This window comes from Betta splendens, chromosome 16 (genome assembly GCF_900634795.4).
Source record: "Betta splendens chromosome 16, fBetSpl5.4, whole genome shotgun sequence".
Taxonomy (NCBI): domain Eukaryota; kingdom Metazoa; phylum Chordata; class Actinopteri; order Anabantiformes; family Osphronemidae; genus Betta; species Betta splendens.
In genome coordinates, this window is record NC_040896.2 from 9,506,011 (window position 1) to 9,523,935 (window position 17,925).

General features: G+C 45.4%; 1 protein-coding gene across 1 annotated transcript; it reads left to right on the forward strand.

Moving 5' to 3' along the window:
- The first annotated feature begins 12,260 nt into the window (after positions 1-12,260).
- Positions 12,261-17,925, forward strand: ifnlr1 (interferon lambda receptor 1). The gene is made up of 7 exons (XM_029130327.3): positions 12,261-12,569; positions 13,000-13,120; positions 13,961-14,130; positions 14,220-14,404; positions 15,001-15,148; positions 15,455-15,585; positions 15,878-17,925. The coding sequence occupies exons 1-7, from the start codon at positions 12,521-12,523 to the stop codon at positions 16,625-16,627; spliced, it is 1,554 nt and encodes a 517-aa protein (XP_028986160.1). The 5' UTR covers positions 12,261-12,520; the 3' UTR covers positions 16,628-17,925.

Sequence of the window (17,925 nt, forward strand, 5' to 3'; positions counted from 1 at the left end):
AAAATGATAAAGGAAATCCAATGTGACAAAGCGCTCACACATGACTGAGCAGCGGCCTCGATAGCGTTGCATTATCTTAGTTAAACATCTGTAATTAGCAGGTCACACTGTTTAGCTTTTCATTAACCTCCCTCCATATTATCCAGCGTCTAATCCCAAAGTCTGGAACTGAGCAAAGTTTGTTTCTCTCCAGATTCCTGTTTCCACACAAGGACATCTGATAAGAATCCGAGCACGGGGGGGGGGGGTGAATTTTGGAGGCGGCTTCCAGCTCCGAGTTGGGTTGAGCTACTTTTCCCCAGTATGTGGCGAAAAGATCAATAGTGCGCGTTGCTGGTGTTGTGCCCTGCAGTCTTTGAGCGGCGGCGTCTTGACACAGTGGCTGCTGATTCACAGCCAAGCGACGCTGCTGAAATCCTGCCTGTGATCGAGGACTTTAAAGCGGCAGCGCTCCCCCAGACGGCGTGAGAGGAGCTCCGTCGACGCCGTCTGATGCTGTTCTTCGGCGCTGAAGAGCCCATGGGGACTTCAAGTTCCAGAAAAAAACACTGCGCCAAAGGAAACTCCTGCTGTTTAGGACGATTCTTATAGAAATTCACACCTACAGTCTTTTCTCTGCATGGAGATCGGGCGTTCGCCTGATTAGGGGAATGACAAACACGTGTCACTGTATTAGGATTTTATATGATTTTTAGTATAAACATCTAGGAGCACAGACAGGAGAACAAACCCCCACGGAGCCCGTCGAAGGGGAGCTGTGACGGACTCTTAATCAAATCAGACGACCATCTGTTGTTCCGCTGCCAACGTCTGGATCCTTGTAGCATTTATTAGAGCCCACATTGGTTTTTATCAGATGTCATGAAACTCACATTAAGCTGCATTAATTAGGGCCATTCAGACGTCACCGTGGGGCTGAGACTCTGCGGCCACTGAAGCAGAGGTTCAGATCTGTGGTAGCGCTGCCACTCGATGGCGTCAGGATCTAAGCTCTTCTGCTGTTTCTGACCATTATTCGCCCGCTGGGACGGCTGCTGCTCCGTGAGGGCGACGGCTCCGCTTAATGACGCCAGATAAAAGCGCCTCGTCCCGCTTTGACCGAGCACACTCTGTCAACACAATTTAATCACGCTCGCCGTCGGTCGCGCGAGGGCCTGTTTATCGACGCCCGCCGCTTTTTCCGCGTGCGCCTGATTCTGCTCCGCATTCTGAGCCGCGCCCTGCGGTGGCGAGCGGCTAATGAGGAGCTGTGTTTGCGCCTGCTGCTTTTTACCAGCGCCGCGTCCCCCCGTCCGCCTCCCTCAGCTCACATAATGTGCTCTTCAGGAGCCCCTGAAAGCGCGCGCCTCAATCTGCGGCGAGGTGATCGTCTCAGCCCGCGCCTCCTCCCAGCCGAGGCTGTAATTAACTGCGCTGATTGAGCCATCAAGCCCACTCCACGTGCGCTCCTGCTCATTTGAGTCCCACAGACGAGTCGGCGTGAAACGCGAGGCTCGCTGCTGCTCGGCTGATGGCGGCTGGCTGGTTTTCCGCCGCCCTTCGCTTATGCCGCGTTACTATTTTTGACCTTGACCTTCAACGGCATCACAGGGATGACGGTGGATGCAAACACAGTGAGAGATGGATGAAAGCTCAGCCACACAAAAATACCCTCGTGGTTTAATCCCACGAGCTTTATTAGCGATAACTCTGTCGCCTCCAAAGCCTCATAGGCCCTGGCTGCGCGTGAGGTTCCACCGCCACGAAGGCCCAAATTATCGGAGCTCAACAACATCTTCAAAGGCGTCTGCGACCGACTCTTAGAAGCCACTGGAGCTCATTTACAGCCATGCGCTCTGCTCTGTGTGGGGTCAGGTGGGGATTGTAAGAATTGATTCATGGCCAATTATGCAGAGAAAGTTAGCTGCATTCATTCCCTGCAGGGACGCGACCGTCGCCTTGTCGCTCCGAGTTGTGAAGTTCAGATTCTCTTCGTGGGCTTTTCTCAGACGCGTCACATGTTGACAGCTTTTTATTGGAGCAGTCATTGTCGCTTTGCTTTCTGAGCGCGGCGCCGCTTCGGAGCGGGTGATACTCGCGACTGCGTGGGAAGTCAACTTGGTGTTTTTTAGGAATTTTTTAGGAATTTAAAGTGACAAATCTTTACAGAAAGGAGCCGCCACCATCGATGACCTTTGAAAACGCTTAGTGACCTGAATAAACTGGTAACTTAACACTTCACTAACCTGAATATCCATTAGATTTGCTCAAACGTCAGGCTGCTCACACACGTATTACTACCATTATATGCTTGAAGTATATAAAGTATAATGAATTGCTGCACATTAACAGCTAACAAACATCTGATGCTGAATGTTTTATTAAAGCTCTGCATTTAATAAATGAACTATTACTCAATAACTGGCGCGAAGCAGAAGTGATTAAGGAAGCAGCTTGTGTTTAAAGTACTAATTTCGAGTTCATAAAGTAGCTTTGCACGCTCAGGAGGAACTGCTGTTCACAAAGTGCATTAAAAGTTCCTTTATTTAATAATTACTTAATGCATCAGCCGTTTATTGTGTGTAGATGGCGCGTAGCATGTTGAATAAACTGGATTTAATGCTATAAGTTATTTATTCATAAGAGGACCAGAACAGTTTGTGTTCCCTCAGGTTTATCTGAGAGGACGCAACCATAATGAACTCATGAAATAATAATGCTTATGTAATACTGATTATGATTAATTATGAATTTCCTCAACGCTCACGCACCACTGCGATTCGTATGGTTCCTTCCCCCGTCGTAGCTACGTTCGCAGACAAAGACACGAGCATCATGATTAAGGCACGTTCATGTAAATAATACACGATGAAGACCCTCGGCTGCTGCATTAATTAACGCCGTGTTCTTACTCTAAGGCATAAGATACTGTGATTTCTTGTAGGGTCTTTGCATGGATTTCTGTTTCCTCATGCATGAAGTTGGGCAGCGTTTTACCAACAACAGGATGTTGTACCAGGGATTATTTTAGGTACAACACTAATCCACTTCTGCAATATTCACACAGTTGATCTGACATCATTGCAACGGAACGTGAACGTCATCATGAGGGTACAGATGTGTGACCACCAGCATGTTGTAGGGGGACGGGAATCTTTAAGCTTAGCACAAATGCTAACAAGCTGTGTAAAGCCTTCTTGGTATTTCATCCATATTTCAGTAGCTCAAATCTGGGGAAGTAAACCCACAAAGACCTCAGCGCTAACTCAAAGGGACACGTGGTGTAAAAGCCGATGCGAAGCTGAACCCATGTTCCCACCAGCTGTTCTTCAAAGTTAAGGTCAGACACATTCATCAAACACAGCATCTCTGCACAGCGCCGCTCCCACGAAGGTAAAGGGAAACACAAGTTAAAAGGTACAAATACTGTATATACGGCACATATTAATACCCAGCGCTTCGTTGCTGTGAGTAGGTGATGTACGAGGAGAAGCACGAGATTCGGGCGTTGTTTGCGAAACAGGCTGGAATCAAATTAGGAGAGACAGCAGTGAAATGAATCCTGGTTGGTCTCTCGCTCCAGCTAATCAGATAACAACAAAAGGCAGCGGAGCGTGGGGGGAATCTGTCAGCGGGATGTTATGGTCCTGAAACTCCTGTAGAGAAGCAAAGGGATGGAGCCGCTACACAGCCGGCGCGTTTGACTGGGGGTGAGGGAGCGCCAGCGTTTGGTGGAGGACCACGGAGCTAATGGCCTTTGTTTCGGACGCGCCACCAGGTGTCAGCAGAGCAAACGCTAACTGGGACACACACCATGCATGAATTATTCACTGGTCTGATGAGTCACTGAAACTGGAGGAGCGCACACACACACGCACACACGCACACACACACACAATAGAACATCATTTGCATTTGCCTCAAGCTGGAAGATCTGATCTTTCGGCGTTTCGTCTAAGTGGCAAAAAAACAACAAATGGCACATTTGACCGTGTCCGAATGACTCACAGCCTCCGAGATGCAACATGTAGAACGCATCAAAGGAAGCAGTGGAACTGGCAGAGGTTTGAAAATAGCATCACCACAGCTTCCCATCCCCGGAATAGTGGATCATAAAGGTTTCATGTAAGAGGACGTTGATGCTCCGCCGCAGTTAAAGCTCAGTGAGATTTACAGGAAGACATCATCTGATCTGAGGATTCACTGTATTGGACCGTACATCCTCTGTTACATACAGTGAGGCATGAGAAGCTCGTGGGCTCAGGGTTGGTTCACCTCAGGCTACGTAACACCAAGGTTGCAAAGCCGCGTGGTCCAGTTCATAATCTGCAGATGCAGCAGCAGTAATTACAGGTTGCTGCTCATGTGGATGGAGGCTGGAGGAGGTGTAAGATGGAGTGGCAGCCGTCTGTCACGCGCCTCCATGCGCCCGTGTGCTGCTTTTAGCCGACGACGGTCGTGCAAAGTACACATCAACACAGCTGAGTTCAGGAATAATGAGCGATCACAGGTTTGGCTTCACCCTTCTCCATAAATCTGTCTTCCCACGCCGCTCCCTTTCCTCCCTCAACCCTCGGTAACATCACATTTTTTTCCTGCTCGACAGATTGCAAAATGGGTTTCAAATCATTGTCAGCGCTGACCTTTCCTTTGAGGAGCGGCCTGCATGCGCGGCATACGTTGTTAGTGTGTGGGAGCGCTTGTGCTCGACCGCTTATTTGTGTGCGCGCATGTGAGCGAGCTCTATTGGCTGAAATTAAAAGGAGAAATCAGGATGCCGTGGTCATTACCCTTCGCTTCTTCGGGAAAAAAAGAAGCAAGTTTAAGAAAATCTATTTGCGAAAGGTCACAGCAGGACAGTCCCACACTTTGCTGTTTCATTTTCTCCCCCCCACTATCTCACAGCCCCGTCTGTCTTTCTCCAGTGCGTTGCTCATCTGACAAACAGGACCTGTCTTGCTTTCTCAAGCAGCCAAAGGAAGCGGCAATCGGCGGTCACATCTTATCTGAGTTTAGAGGGAGAGCAGATAGTGGTGCAGTCGACGCACAGCCCCGTCCATTCTCCGCCATTAAAAGGTAATAATTAACGAAGGCATCTGGCAGGTTTATTTCCTTCAATCTGTTTTGGTCACTGTTGAAGTCCACACATTTGTCACGGAGGCATGAAGCATTTTATATGAAAAGAAAAATTGATTTGGTCTTAAATGGAATGAAATCACCTTAGAATCAACAAAATAGAAGCTCAAGATGTGGAAAACCAGCGAGACAGAGGGGAGAAACTCCTACATTCACAAAAGGGAGAAAGCGTCCTTGGCAGCTTCAGTAGCAGGATGGATATTTAGGAAGAGAACAGGCTGTGTGAAAAGTGGAACATAATCCTCCGGGCTGCAACGTTTCTCGCTCCTATTTTTGTTAAGGTCACTGCCGCAGCACCGAAGAAATGTAATATTTACCTCCTTAAAATGCTGATTTATAATGAATTTAATCATCCAGGTTGTGTGTTAATGGTAAAAAAAAGGCTAAAAGCAGAGAGGAGACTAAAACACGGCCTTAATTATTAAACCAGGAGACAGCTTGAAACATTTTGCCCTTTACTTTACCCAGAAGGTTAATGGAACAGGGCTCTATTTTAGAGTCCAATCAGAACTATGAAGTGGGGAAAATGGAGACCCATACTGTAAATTTTTGATATCTGCAAGTCTCATTTATTGCTTCTACTCTACTTCTCTTTCAATCTCTCTTTTTTAATTAGCTGACTAAAAAAGAGCATGGTTCATTTAAATTCTAGATTCATTTCTTATGTGTCCAAAAACTTAAATCATCCTCATTTCAGATTTATTGCCAATGGCTTTGTTCAGGTTTCTTTTTTTGTTTTCTCCAACAGCTCAGTCAGATTTATAGAAATGATAACATGTACATCTTGCTGGACCTGTTATGGGACAGTAACCACTCCTCAGGACAACAAAATAAATTCCTACAGTCTCTGTGGCTTCAAAATGCAGTAAGAATAAAGAAGTGAGTCAATTTTTACAACACACTACTTTGTAATAAGTTTCTCCCTGCGACTGTTAAAAGTTTGAATGTCCGATTAATTAACAGGAGCGAATTAGAGTTGCACTCAGGAGAACATTTACCCGACTATTACACTTGTCTGTTTCCATTAGAACATTTCCTCTGCTGTTTCTTCACTTTAAAAGACACAAAGGACAGAATGACCTACTGTGCCTTTAGTTTGTAAGAAGACAAAATGGAAATAAAGAGATGATTTAATAAAATCATTGTTATTATTATTATGTCACAGTATGTACAATATGTACATAGGAATATTCTCAGCAAACTGACTCAAGCCACAGCAGCCACAGATCATTGCTGGAGGTCATGGACCCCCCTCTCCCCTAAAGTGAACTCCTAGTGACTGCTTTACTAATGTGTGCTCTGAGCCGCTCATCTCACCCATGAATTAATCAAAACTTTAGAGAAGGGCAAAACAGAGTAAGGGCAAGAAGGAGGAGGGAGGGAAGGTGCCAGCGGTGCCTGAGGAGGAAAAGTGATGCCGTTTCGTGTGTGTGTGTGTGTGTGTGTGTGTGTGTGTGTGTGTGTGTGTGTGTGTGTGTGTGTGTGTGTGTGTGTGTGTGTGTGTGTGTGTGTGTGTGTGTGTGTGTGTTAGGTTAAATGCATTTAATACATTTTCTAAGTTATAAATTAATGTAATGTCCAAATACTGGTGAGGTTCAAATCTTCAGCCAGGGTTCCAAGGTCCATTACAACAAATAAACAGTAGTTATACTGTAGAAAAGCTTATTCAACTAAAGCACGTTTCTTCTTCTTATGCACAGTACAAACGTTAACGTATGAATAATCCTCTCTGACTTTTCTCGACACCTCACTTCCTCTTTTTTAATCCCAGAAGCTCTTTGCTGACTTTCATTTAACCAGATTCTCTCACCACCCACTTGGAGCCACTTGTTCTATTCTGTATCTTTTGTTTAATTTCATTTCAACGTTGACTGATTTTGAAGGGTGATGTTATGTGCTTTGGCTTAAAGTCTGCCATGCTGTCAGAATGGGTAAGCAGCTTTCTAAATGTTAGCGGAACCCACGGGACTATAGGCACACACAAAATGTCACTACCATGCAGAATAATCCTGCTGCTCAACAGCTTACTGAGTGCAGTTTAATTGAGGATACCATGATCTGTGAACAAGGACATGCGGACGCCCCTTTAAACCAAGCTGACGTGGGGACTGAATGAGGACAAACCGCAGCCTGTGTGGTCGGATACTATACTGTATGTGACTCGGAAACAACTAGATTTCACAGATTTCAGATGAGCACCATCATGACACTGTAGCGCAACCCAACCCTAAGAGGTTCACAGCTGGTTTGAGGGGTAAATAAATAGAAGGATGCTTTATTAGTAGCATCATTTGTGCAAGTAACTCTCCATTGTGTTCAACTCTGTATTGTTAAAATGGGCATTAACAGTAATGACAGATTCACGTGGACGTCTTTGACAACGTTCCTCCATAAAGTTTATGATTCTTCCTCTGAGTTTCAGACTCTACTAACCTCTTATTTCCCTGGTGGTAATTTTAATGCTGTTTCATTGCATTGGTGTGAAAACAAACAATTAAATAGGGAATAATAATTGCATCTCATTTTTATTCTTTTGTTTCTAATTAGTGCATTAAAAAGTATCTTTAATTGATCTCAGTGAAAGTTGTTTTTAAACCAATGAATCCACTCATAAGTTTATAAGTGTGATGTAGCACCAGCTACAGTTGCAAAGACTCCCTGTGTTTCAGTAGCGGCGTGATTAAAGACCTGCTCCTTAAGGTCAGGGTTGATAAAACGGAGGTCACGCCGTTATTTAAAGCCACAAGTCTCTCTACTGTGCAAATCCAGACAAATAGCCATAAATATAACAACAGACAAAGCAAAGAGCAGATGGTGTGATTCCAGAGTGCTCTCTGAGAGCGCTGTAACAGGGATAAATGGGCTCGTGACAGGGAGGACATCTTATTCCTTTTGGAGGGCACATTTATGGCTCTTTATAATCAAATTCCCAAGGTGAAGCGCAGATCAGTAAAATATTACTCAGACTGTGAGCGGGGGGCTGGTTTGTCACGCTTTGATTTGTGAATCATTTAGATATCCAGAGGGAACCTGCATTAATTTACGCATGGTTCTGCTCTTATTTATTTTGTCTTTTGTCAGTGCATGAAGTGTCCAATATGGCCGCCTCCCTGGGAAAAATGACGGACGGCGGCTGTCAGGCCGATGACACATGGGGCCCAGTAAACGCCGTCACCAGCCTGTATCAGCGCTCCAAGGTAAGCGCCGGGAGGCCACATCACTCAGAGGGTTTCAGGTCAAAATGAGGAGGGGCGTTAAAGCCTCGCAGCTAAAACGGCTGGGTATCGCCCGTTTCCGCTCTAATCGATGATTCGCTCAAGGCTCTAACACATTAACGGCTCCAGTCTGGGCTCAGGCATTAGGTCTGAGGTGCATTTGCATTTAGCTGAGTCAGAGCAATTTGAAATAAGTAAACAGGCTTGGGCTCAGTATACAAACCTGCAAACATCAATGTATGCATATGTACACACATATGTACAGTATATATACAGTATATGTAGGACTATGTCACAAATACTGGTACTGGAAGCAGGACTCAAAACCTGAGCTTATAGATTTTCGTTGCATGTAGAATCATTGTCATGGATTCAGGTAGTGCATCCTCTTCACCCTTGGAAATTCCACCTGTTGTTTTTAACCTGCTCTTCCACACCTGGCCACTAGTTGATGCTAAGGAGTCACAGATTTCACGACTCAATCCCACTAAACGGAATACTGTCTGTCACAGTTGATACTAACCACATATGTTCTATTTAATACATTTTACGTGGTGACTGAATCAACAGCATAAAAACCTTTAGTCCACTCACAAATCGTTGGATTATTCCAGCGAATCACAGGTTATTCCATATGGAATCACAGGTATAATGCATGATCAGAACAAGCAGGGAGACGTCAGGGCTGCCTGTTAGTGACTCATACACAGAGTACAGGGAAAACCAAAGCTCAGCACGGTTAGGTTCTGTTCACCTTCTCATTTTAAGAATCATGAAGGTCTTTAGGTGTTTTATTTGTGAAATGTTGTCAAGCTTCTCAAGCAACAGGTCAACAGCCAACTTTCTGGGTGAAAGTTAACTTATCTGACAAATATCAGCTTGTGAAACCTTGAAAAATGAGGTAATTATAGGTGTTCAAAGTTGCCTGAAAGCCCAATTATTCGAAATGCGCCCAAACCTTTTAAAGTGATTGAGTGATATGATTTTTCAGAGGCAGTGGCTTCGGTTCCTCTGGCTGGAATGACCTCACTGCTTGTGTTTGTTACTTTAGCAGCGCTACGTTCGAGTGCAGTGAGCCTGAAGACGATGCCTCAGCCCGTTGGGCCATTTGTGAGACCAGCTTGACGACATTTCATCCACATAATACACAGTGCTGGTTGTCAAAATATAAAGGACGGAACAGAACCTACAGTGAACGTGGTCGGCCCAGTTTTTCCAGCTGCTCCGTGAGTCAGAGAGGGACGAGCCAAGACTTTCCTTCAAGCGCTGCCTTCGACAAAAAGGCAACGCTCCTGCAGAACGTGCATAAACAGCGGAGCTCCATTCGCTCGGCGCGTAACACAGACGTCTGTGCATGCAGCCATTAGTGCTGCTCTGTGACTTTCCCCCATTTAGCATCCTGTCTGCACAAACACCTCCACTCCCGATGAACCTGTACTGACCTGGTGTTAATTGATGGATTTGGATAATGCCGTGGCATGAGGCCAGGCACGCACCACGCGGATCCCGCTGCAGATCAAGCCAGGGGTCCTCAGCCCCAAGGCCCCATGCAGAGGAGCATGGTAACGCTCCTGTTTAAATTTAAAAAGGGCACATCTCACAACGCTGTTATGTGAATATGGATTGATCATTGACCTCCTGACCTCTGTGCTGGCTCTTTAAGTTATTTGTCCTCAGATTTCTGCACATACTTTTACCACTGCTTTCCACAGCAGCTTTCATTGCTCCTGTCCTCTCTCTATAGAGAAGCTCAGTCATGTCATCATGCATGTGGGCGGTAATTTACTGTAGGTTACCGATACATACAGTAACACGTGTTGTAAAATTAGTGATACTGGCCACAACTAACATACATGTACCTGCTGCATTATCTCCAGTCGCTTTTTACTGTGTGAATGGTAGCAAAGCTCAATTTAGCATAATTATCTTCTGCATCTGTTTTAATCTGCCTTTGATCTCTTCCCTTTTAATAAAAATATGTTCATCTCTGACCAGTATTGCTTTGAGTACAAGTCTACCTAAGAAAGATGGGTTTTACAGAAATGTAAAGTGCTTCAAAATAAGACATGAATTATGAAGACTAATGAGAGGGGCTCCTGCTAAATATTCCAGCTGCACCAGATTTCAATTGGAAACTGATTGCAGGCGCTTCTCTGCACCCGGCACCTGAAACCAGCAAGTTCAACCTGCGTTTACGGAATGAGATCAAAGGCTTTTGCTCAGGCTCTGTGAGTCAGGTTGGCGAGGTGAGAGATGCTAGATACATTTGATCTGCTGTGGCAGCGCCAAGGATGATTCATTGATGAAGGTCTTGAAGTGCGAGAGCCTTCAGACGTACAGTACATGGCATCTCCTCGTTTGTGCCCAGCAGCATCAAAGCTTTCCCTTCACTCAGGGACACTTCTGCCGTGGATTTGATTCAATTTGATTAATTTGTGAGGAGTTCTCACAGGATAAAAATGACTAAAGGTTAACCTGAAACACAGATTTAATTGCTTAATGTGTTTTATTTGGAGCCCAAGGGAATAAAATTCATGGCGAGGGAACATTTGGCTGCTAATTTTGAAATATCCTAAAATAGCGTTGTGTTGTTTTTCCGCTTACAAGCGACACCCACTGTGCAGAGCAAAGTGCAGATGATGTATGTTTTATAGAAGGAGACATCACTGATAAAGAACCTGGTAAGACAAAAGCAAACAGACCTCAAATTAATTATAGTTTGACAACGATCTTAAAGAATACTACTCATATTGTTGTCTAGCGTTATTCTTTTCAGGTTTACCCACTTAAGCACATCATGTTGTGTCTAAAACAAGTTATTGTGAGGGCCTTTTATCATTTTGCAGCCAGGTGGCAGATTAGAACAGTGGTGGTTATGACTCAGTAGTCAAACAGCAAACTAATTAAAATCATCAAAGCAAATTACTGACAGGATGTTATTGAAGGCAGATAATACGACCGTGTACATAACGATCGGTACATGCACTAATATTAAAAAAAGAACTAAATCAATAATGATTCAGCTGAGATTAGAAGTTGGTACAGTGTCATTGCTTTGGTTGGATTGGCTGAACTCACATTTTAGGCATGTTTGGTCATAAAACCCAAAGCATTAGATGCATTAATGCAGAGTGTGCTGCTGAACACGTGACGCTGCAGGGCAGCGACTCCCTTCGATGGAGATCTCTAATGCCGCGAACCGTGTCCCTGCATCGAGAAGTGGACTCACTTCCCTCTATAAACAATATCTGTTTTCACAGAACAAACCTTCTCACGCCAGCGAGCGGTTCACGCCTCGCACAGGTGTATCTAATAACAGCAATAATAGAGCCATTATACGCCATGCAGCTATCAAAGCTGCCCTGATGCCGTCAGATTAACCACAGCACGATGAACGCAGTCCTTCTTAGGGTTTTAACCATGTAAAGTAACAAATGTGCAAATCCTCCATATGTCATTGCTATGTGTGATGTTTTAGCCCAAATCTGCAGCTTTCGACTGTGTAAAATGAGGAGTGCAATTCTTTTTTTTTTTTTTTTTTTGAGGAGGCTATTCATTTTTTGCTAATCAAATGCTCTGAACACCCTCTAGCCTAGACTTTGGGGGGAACCAATGACAGCTACAGGTATCTGCTGTTTGTTGTGTTAACCTGGAAACAGGCACAGACCGTGATGCACCTCCCGAAACACCCGGATGTTCTTTCATTTTCTGTCTGCGACAATTTACAGTAAGTACTTTGAGGCTGAAAGAACCTGAAAGACAAGGAGAAAGAGACAGACACCGAGAGTGAGAGAAGAAAAGGCGCAGGAGAGAGGAGGGAGGGAAGAGGAAGCCGAGGCTTCGGACAGAAAATGCAATTGGATGTCAGCAGCAAAAAAAAAAAAAAAAAAAAAACAGGAACAGGAACAACGTGATAACGTGTGCCAAAGTGCAGCAGCACACCTGAGTCGAGCCACTCCTTTCCCAGCACACATCAGAGATGGTTGAGCAACACGAGGAGGGGAAATCGTTGAAGCTCAGTACAATATTTTCGAAGCAAACTCTGGATTTTCCTAAGGGGACTCGTGAGAGTCCACGTTTTTTGGTCATTCATTTTTTGTGGTGCGTTTCTATGTGACTCTGTTTAGACACCGTACACTGTAGGTTGGATTACAGTGAGCCCTACTGGAGGTTTGTGACCCAACCGCCTGATGGAGATGTGGTCTATTAACGTCATCACCCTCCTGTTGTTCTGCTACGGTGAGTCTCTGAGCTCTGATAAATAATTACTGTATGTGGTGTCATTTAAAAACCCACTGTAAAAGGTGATGTACAGTAACAGTAACATGGAATGACTGGCGTTCCACGTCCATCTGTGTCCTTTAAACCACGCAGACAAACTGCTGTCATTTGCTTTGAACACAGCCTGGGTCTGTGTTCCAGCCACCAGCTGACCCCAGTACAGTGAACGTGCTACGTCGTGGGCCTTAGCATGGTCTCTACTGTACATGGCTGAAAGTCAATGCTGAGGCCTGAACAGTGTGACATCATTATGATGATAAAACGTTTCACAGCTGTTTCTGTACAGAGCAGAGCAGTAAAAGCTACAACCGAAAAGTCATAATGCCGAGAAGGAATCAGCAACAAGAAATGACTCAAACCCCTTCACTCTCTGACGCTTTGCTTTCAGCTCGTCCTTTGACTGGAAAAGTGTATTTTGTCTCTAAGAACTTTAACAATACGCTTCACTGGGATCCACCGGAATCCGCCTCGCCGCAAGAAAAGGTTCTGTACAGCGTCCAGTACAAGAGGTAAGACCTGCGATCGGTGAGTACACGCCTGCAGGTCGAAGGACGAGGCCTGTGTGGATCACAAGTATAACTTTACTGTGCTTCATGTACTTTAGGTACCTGATCTGTAGAATCAGATTCTACTGTCAAAATAGTTGAATCTACGGGGTCAAAATAGTCTTATTCTTTATGTTAATGTAGCCGTATTTTAGTCATATCCAAGTTTGAAGCAACGCTAGTCTTGGGGCTAAGGCCATTTTGTTGTGAAGAAGCCCGGCCACATGGAGAGACAGACCAGTGCATTGTTGCATTGGTGGCACAGAAATGCAGAAAATGTCCAACCTTAAGGGGCAGAAACTGTGCTGATGGGTCGTGTTTGTGACACTCGCTTCCCTTCCTCTCATCAGCAGGACAGAACAGAGCCACAGTAACGCATTGCTGAAGAAGCTGCTGTTGAACTCTACCAGTAGACAGTACACGCAGACCCAGTACGGGGCTCCTTTCCAGTACGATCTGCATTCTGGGCATAGAACGTGTCATTTTGAGCTTTGATGACTTCCAAGTGGAACGTTTTTCGTTTCTTCTTTACAATCAGTCAAAATTGGCCTCAACAAAACAAAAATGCCATCTCCTCTAATTACACATGACATAAGGTCCCAGACAAATGTCAAGTGCCCGCCTTGTATTCTTGACTTTTCTCGCAGCCACAGTGCAAATTGCTGGAGTGACTTTGAACATTGACATGGCTGCAGAAGAAGAGTAGCTGGTTCTCTGTGTAACGAACAACATAAAAATGCATCAGCTGCGACAGGCGAACACCTAGTGTGGAGGATTAATCGCTGTGTTCTCCCCTCGTTGCAGCGACGACATGGACCGGTTCCAGATTAAAAAAGAGTGCCAGGACATCACTGCTCTGTCATGTGACCTGACTGCAGAGACCGCATCCATTTATGACATTCAATACGAGGCTCAGGTTTTCATCAACGACACGCGCTACGGCAAAACGACCAGGTTTAAACCTCTAGCGGAGAGTAAGAGTCTATGCTAATGAACGCCCGCGTCTCCCAGAGGCACCGACGCTGTTGTGACAGTCGCTCTGTCGTCTCCTGTCGTCCCACAGCCGCGTTCGGTCCACCAGGACTGACCGTAGAAGCAACCGCGTCCTCCCTGGTGGTCAATGTCGTCCTGCCTCCGGGGCCGGACGGCGCCTCCATCGCCAACATCATCAACAGGAGCACGGGCGGTCACTCCAAGAACATCATCATCTACACCCTAAATATCATCAAGCCGCAGAAGGCGGAGGTGGTGAGTCTGAGCGGAACCTCCACCTCCACCATTCACGCCTCCTGATGCTGCGCTTTTAATGAAGTGTTCACAGTGTAATAAACCCACCGACTGCACACACTGGCCACTTATTAAAACACCTGTACAGATAATCTGACGCCTCCACATGCTCCATCATTACAGCCCTCGGACGGGACTGTATTAAACGTGGCTGCGTTTCCAATACTCAGCCTCTCTAAGTAAATCATTAATCATTTTGCCCTTATCTGCCGTCACCAGGTGAGACTTAATAAAGTCACTCAGGACTCAGATCAGACCTGGAGCAATCTGTCACGGGAACGTTCCCAAACCGACCTTCGCTTCACGCTACGCATGAATCTTTTGACTGTTACTGACATAGTTTAGTTTATTTCCCCCCCTTCTTTCTTTTACATGGTATTTTGTGAAGTTCTTCTTTTTTTTTTACCTGAAACACGTTGCTATGTTAACGCATTCACTGCATTTGCTAAATGTTCTTTTTTGTGTGTTTTTTTTTTTCGATTTTGTGATTCAATCAAACCTGTGCGAAGCAAACTAAATGAACCAGTTCTCGTGGTTCTGACCCACTTTGTCGCCAGGTCAAGACGAACACAAACCCACAGTTTGTCATCGATCTGAAGGAGAATGAGGCGGAGTACTGTGGCCATGTGGTTTACAACACTTTGTCTGAATGGGGCCGCTCACAGAGCCAAAAAGCCTCCTTCTGCCATTCTGTCAAACCGCCAGGTGAGAAATACTGTACACTGATCACAACCCCCTTTTATTTACTCCTTTCTGCGCCTTTGTGTTCTGATTGCAGTTGAGTTCCAGTAAACTAACGTGCAGGTACAGTACTTCCCTGTACGGCTTCTATTTACCGGTACCAGCAGGAATGCAGTGCGGTACGTCACAGACCTGCTGCTCTGCTGCTCCCTCAGAACACGCCTGTGACCCGCTGTCGTCACGGGGATTTCTTCAAGACACTGTCTTAAAGTTGCTGGAGGATATTGCTGTTTCTGAGTAATGTAGAAAACCAATACTCTTCTCCCTCAGGTGATTATTCGAAGCTTCTCCCGTGGCTTCTCGTCGGCGCAGGGCTTCTTGCAGTGATAATGCTGGTGTTGGTTCTGTGTATGTGGAACTATGCAAAGGGTGGAAAACAACCCAGAATGCCACATTTACTGGTAAGATGATAGTTTCCCCAGTGTTCAGTGTTTGTGTGTGAGTGAAATGCAGATTTACTGGAAAATCAAGGGTTGAGGCTCTTGTGTGACGTGAAAACAACATAATTGAATTTTAAAAAAGAACAGCTGAAAATGTGTGGTTGCCGTTTTAGTGACACGTCCAGTGACTCAGAGTCTCAGTCAATGACAAATATACTGTACTGTGTTAAATGAAGAACTTTTGTGTGTATGCAACAAGTTTAAGTATGACACATTTAAGCGTATTTAACACAACTTCTAATTTCCCGAGCAGGTAGAAAATCTACACACTCCACAAAATGTTCTGCCGAATCCATTTGAGGTTCTGAAGACCGTTACTGTCTACACGACCAGTACGGTTAATGGCACGAACCCAGTGGAGCCGAGGGTCCTCCCAGTTGGCCCGGTTGACCCTAAAGGCTATTGCCCCCAGGATCCTATCTTCCAGGACAGCTCCGGCTCCTCTGTGGACACAGCTGAACACACTCCCACCCCCACTCCTCAGGACACCACTGCCCAGTCTGACTACGGCGCCGTGGTGGTCCAGCACGTGAACCCTCCGCAGCCTGATGCGGACCATCCAAGCAACAGTCGCCCACAGCTGTTTTTCAGCCGCGGAACCGTCCCGTCACCGGACCCGGATGCGACGGAGGGCGATGCGGCCGAGCCGCTAATGTTGCACATCGAGCGCACTCCCGACGGACAGCTCGTGCTGTCGTCTCTCTTCTCTCCGATGCGAGGCCGAGGAGGCGATGACGCCGCGCCGCTTCCCGCAGACAAGGAGCCTCTGCTGTCGGACCCCATCGACGTCAGGGTGGAGGCGCCGTCGCGGGCGTCGCTGCAGAGCTTTGACAGCTCAGAATGGTCGGACTCTGGCTGCGATGACAGCAACGCGAACACACCCACCCACTGTTCCCCTTCTCAGGTCATATTTGAGTCCGGCTACAAGCAGAACTGGATGCCTCGAATCCTTCTTGGAGACGTGGGCGACGGCAGCTTCAGCCACCAGAGGAACTTTCCTTGACTGTGATGGTGGCAGAGAAAAGAGCGGAGAACCCGGTTCTTCAGAGAACGGTTCTCCACTCCAGAAACTTCAGTTTCTTGTTTTTTGCTGTGAAGCTTTTGCCTCAGTAAAGTAATACTCAGACCGTTTTCATGTGAAAATATACAGTACTCCAGATTTATCCTGGAAATCACTACTATACCGCCTCTGGACAATTTAAATACTCCACTGTTTCTATTTATTAACACACAAATGTAAAATGTCGCTGCAAAGAATAGACAGCCGTGAAGGTTCAGGTTCAGGAAGATGCTTCCTGTTTTTATTCCTCGATTTCATTCTCTCTCTGACTGATGTTTATGAATAATCGCCTTGTTCTTATGCTGTATATAATATAAGCACGAAAACAGGCACTATTAATTTAATGACAATATATTTTAAGTCTTCCTAAAGTTGTGTTTAAACAACTACGGTGTTTAATGTGAGGGTTTGAGACCCTGCAACGTGTTTGGAGCGGACGTCAATTAAACTAAACACACAAAGGTCTGTGTTTACATTCAGATAGGAGATGATCCTTTGTTATGACGTCTCCTCAATAGAGGTTTTCCTCTTCAGGGTTTATTGTACATATGGACAACAGATACACAGTGTGAGGAATTCACCGATTACTTGCACATGAACTTTTTTGTGCAGCTGGCTGCAGGGTGCGCCTCCCGACAGTTTAAGTAACACCTAGTTCTGTGTTTGTGTGCCATCACTATGACGACATATGGTTGCAATTTATTACCCTCCCTAATCACACAAACCCAGTCTGGTGACTTACTTGTTAATTACAATGTGGACAGTCAACCTTGAAGATTAGATATGAAGGACAACTGGTTGGTATTGGGGCTGAGCCCAGCTCTGTAGTCCAAACCCTGTCACCACCTTTTCAGCTGGTTGAACTGGAACTAAATGACTGAAGTTCACTTAGGAATGAAAAGATCCTGACTTATGCTCACGTTTCAGTGATCTACGCTATGAAGAAGTCTCTCACCAGCGATGAGTTGCGTTTTTCTGTCAGGGTCATAGTGCAGCCTGAGTCACACTGATAACAAGGTTTTCATTGCATGACTGCAGTCTTTCACACTTGTTAAGCTATAATGTGAGGTGTGCCGAAACAGGAAAAAGCGTGTACTGTAAATAAAACTAGTTTTCCTCTGCGTTTATAAGTCATTTCTATTTAGTGTTTTTTTTTAGGGTTAAAAATGTTCTAGGACATCACTGTAACATTTGTGGCAATAAGACTTTACTTAAAGATTAAAAGCCCACATTCAGCCTCA